The following is a 2,610-nucleotide window of genomic DNA, read 5'->3' as shown; positions in this document are numbered from 1 at the left end:
CTTTGCTGTTTTTGTAGCAGGGTACATCTTACAGGGAGGGAGTTGCTATCCCTTCCCCTTTAATCGTGCTCGAGGCACCTCCTAAAACACGGGGCCTGCACTCTATGACCCTTCAAAAAAACAGTCAGCCCCAACCAGGATAGCCTACCTAAGATTGGACCCAGGATTACCAAATAATTAGAACCAGGAGCTCAACTGTAAGGTGGCTAAAAGGTGTGCCATTACAAGGTAAACAATAAAAATAAAGTATTATAGTCTGTAAATACCAGTACTGTTGTTAAGATTTCATGTAATTTATCCAGGAAGATAAGCTACCTACAAATTATGTATGACAGTTAATGGGCTAAATAAAGTATCCAAGTACTTACAGGATCAAAGAAGAAAGTGTTTGTTCCCCCGGCACCCTTGTCAGGATCTCGGGCTTGTACAGTGAACACTGTACTGCCAACTGGTAAGTCCTGTGAAGATGAAGAGAAATGTATCAGATCAAATGACCCATGACAACTGGCCAAGAAAGGTCATGAAGTTATCTGTAGTGGGCCAGAATAGGCCCAAGAGGAGACAGGTAGACAATGTCCAAGATGTTTGAAAACTAAAGTTGCAAAAAGCCAACCGCTTGACAGAGGCAACTGGAGATCAGCAATCAGACCTATATGTAAACGACACCATGCAACGCCCAACCCTTGCAGAACAGGGAATGGAAGCAAAACTAGACAGCTAGTGAGTGAGTGAGTGCAGGGCTCGAAATTTATTTTTGGGATTAGGTGCACTGGTGCACCCAGCTTAAAAAATTGGGTGCACCAAAAAATTTTTGGGTGCACCACTTAAATTCAAATAATAACCTAATAATAAAACTTAGTTACAATTATCAAATTCTTAAACAATACTATGACAGACATTTTTATTATCTGTCTAACACTTAGATGTCAAGAACATGATGATATGATGTATACTAGACTAAGTATACTTTGATATCTTTACATACATAAACGCAAGAAAATATTTGGGTGCACCCTGTGCACCCACAGAAAATAATTGGGTGCACAGCTCCAATTTTGGGTGCACCTGGGTGCACATGCACCCAGTATTTTGACACCTGGAGTGTAAAGTAATTTTGCCTTAAAACTACTTTTCCATAATGATTATTACCTTACTTCAGCCCAAAATGAATACCATTCATAAGAATTATTTGTTGTGTCCCTAGATCATATTAAAAAAGAAATTGAATGTAACATTTTGACACCAATTGCAGCTAAAGTTTTAAAGGACAGTGCTACATGTAAGGTTACAACATCACTTCCCAATTCAACTGACAAGTTGGGAAGGCCTGATTTCAAAAGGGCGCCGTAAAAATAAATTGGATATAGTTTAGAGCTGATGGCTGCATCAGGCCAGGCTGCATAGCTTGATGAGGACAATAAAAATACCTGCCGTTTTATCCAAAAATCAATAGACCACCTGCATAATGAAAGCCTTGTGGCGGATAGTGATATTTTCAAAGGTAACATTGTGGGTGGGTCAGCAGTCGTAAGGCTGTAACGCTAAGTCATCTTTATCTGCGGGGTAACCCATATCTGTTGTATCTAAAAAAAAGGTATTTAGGGATATCAACCTATGGACGGTGGTTTCAAATTGCAATATTTTCAAAATATCACAATTTCAAACCATACACCTTCTGTCGACATTCCAAAATACCGTTTTTAAATACAATGGATATAGGTTTCCCGTGGATATAGGTGAACTAGTGTTAGATAAAACTCAAGATATGCCAGGTTTTGCAAACTCTCCTGATGTCCATGAACACCATCCACACCTGGGTAAACACCCCTGTCCTTGGTGCTGAACATCATTCACTCACAGGTTAACACACCTGTAACAGGTTCTAAAAACCATCCACAGACAGCCAAACACATCTGTCCCTGGTGCTGAACACCATCCACAAACAGCCAACCATGCCTGTCCTTGGTGCTGAACACCATTCACACACAGCCAACCATGCCTGTCCTTGGTGCTGAACACCATTCACACACAGCCAACCATGCCTGTCCTTGGTGCTGAACACCATTCACACACAGCCAACCATGCCTGTCCTTGGTGCTGAACACCACCACTACCCACACACAGGCAAGTATGTCTTCCCTAGTGCTGAACAGCAACCACACACAGGGAAAACATGCCTGTCCTTGGTGCTGAATGCCATCCACACAAAGGTAAATACACAAGTTTTTGTATTGGAAGAGTAGATTCATCAGGCTATCTCATTTGTACCACATACCTCTGGTATTTTAGTTTCGTAGGGAGTCCCCTCAAATGTTGGAGGATTGTCGTTAACATCTGTGATGTAGATTGTGGCCTCGTGTTCAACCTACAAACAGACAGATTCAACACATTTTTACCAAATTTTTGCAGTCAAACTTGGTCTAAAACAGAGGCAGTTGATGTTGATTACATAAAGATAGCATTTTAGAATGCCAGTTGACTTCAGAGAAATGGACCATTTCCAAAAATAATTTCATCAGGTTGGTAGATTATAGGACATAGGAATCTGCTTTTAGCCATACAGTTGTTCTCACCTGCTGCTGTTTCGATGTCTGTCAGACATCTTTCCTC

General features: G+C 40.9%; 1 protein-coding gene across 1 annotated transcript in view; it reads right to left on the bottom strand.

The window, feature by feature from the left end:
- Nucleotides 1-2,610, bottom strand: part of LOC118411811 (cadherin-23-like) — a 96,121-nt gene that overhangs the window by 89,990 nt on the left and 3,521 nt on the right. Inside the window, exons 6-7 of the mRNA XM_035814297.1 lie at nucleotides 2,276-2,365; nucleotides 369-458 (exon numbers count right to left, since the gene is read on the bottom strand). Coding sequence (XP_035670190.1) covers nucleotides 369-458; nucleotides 2,276-2,365 — 180 coding nt within the window. The remainder of the gene's footprint in view (nucleotides 1-368; nucleotides 459-2,275; nucleotides 2,366-2,610) is intronic.

This window comes from Branchiostoma floridae, chromosome 3 (genome assembly GCF_000003815.2).
Source record: "Branchiostoma floridae strain S238N-H82 chromosome 3, Bfl_VNyyK, whole genome shotgun sequence".
In the NCBI taxonomy this organism is placed as follows: domain Eukaryota; kingdom Metazoa; phylum Chordata; class Leptocardii; order Amphioxiformes; family Branchiostomatidae; genus Branchiostoma; species Branchiostoma floridae.
The sequence above is the reverse complement of the archived record's forward strand: the minus strand, read 5'-3'. Positions and strand labels throughout refer to the sequence as shown.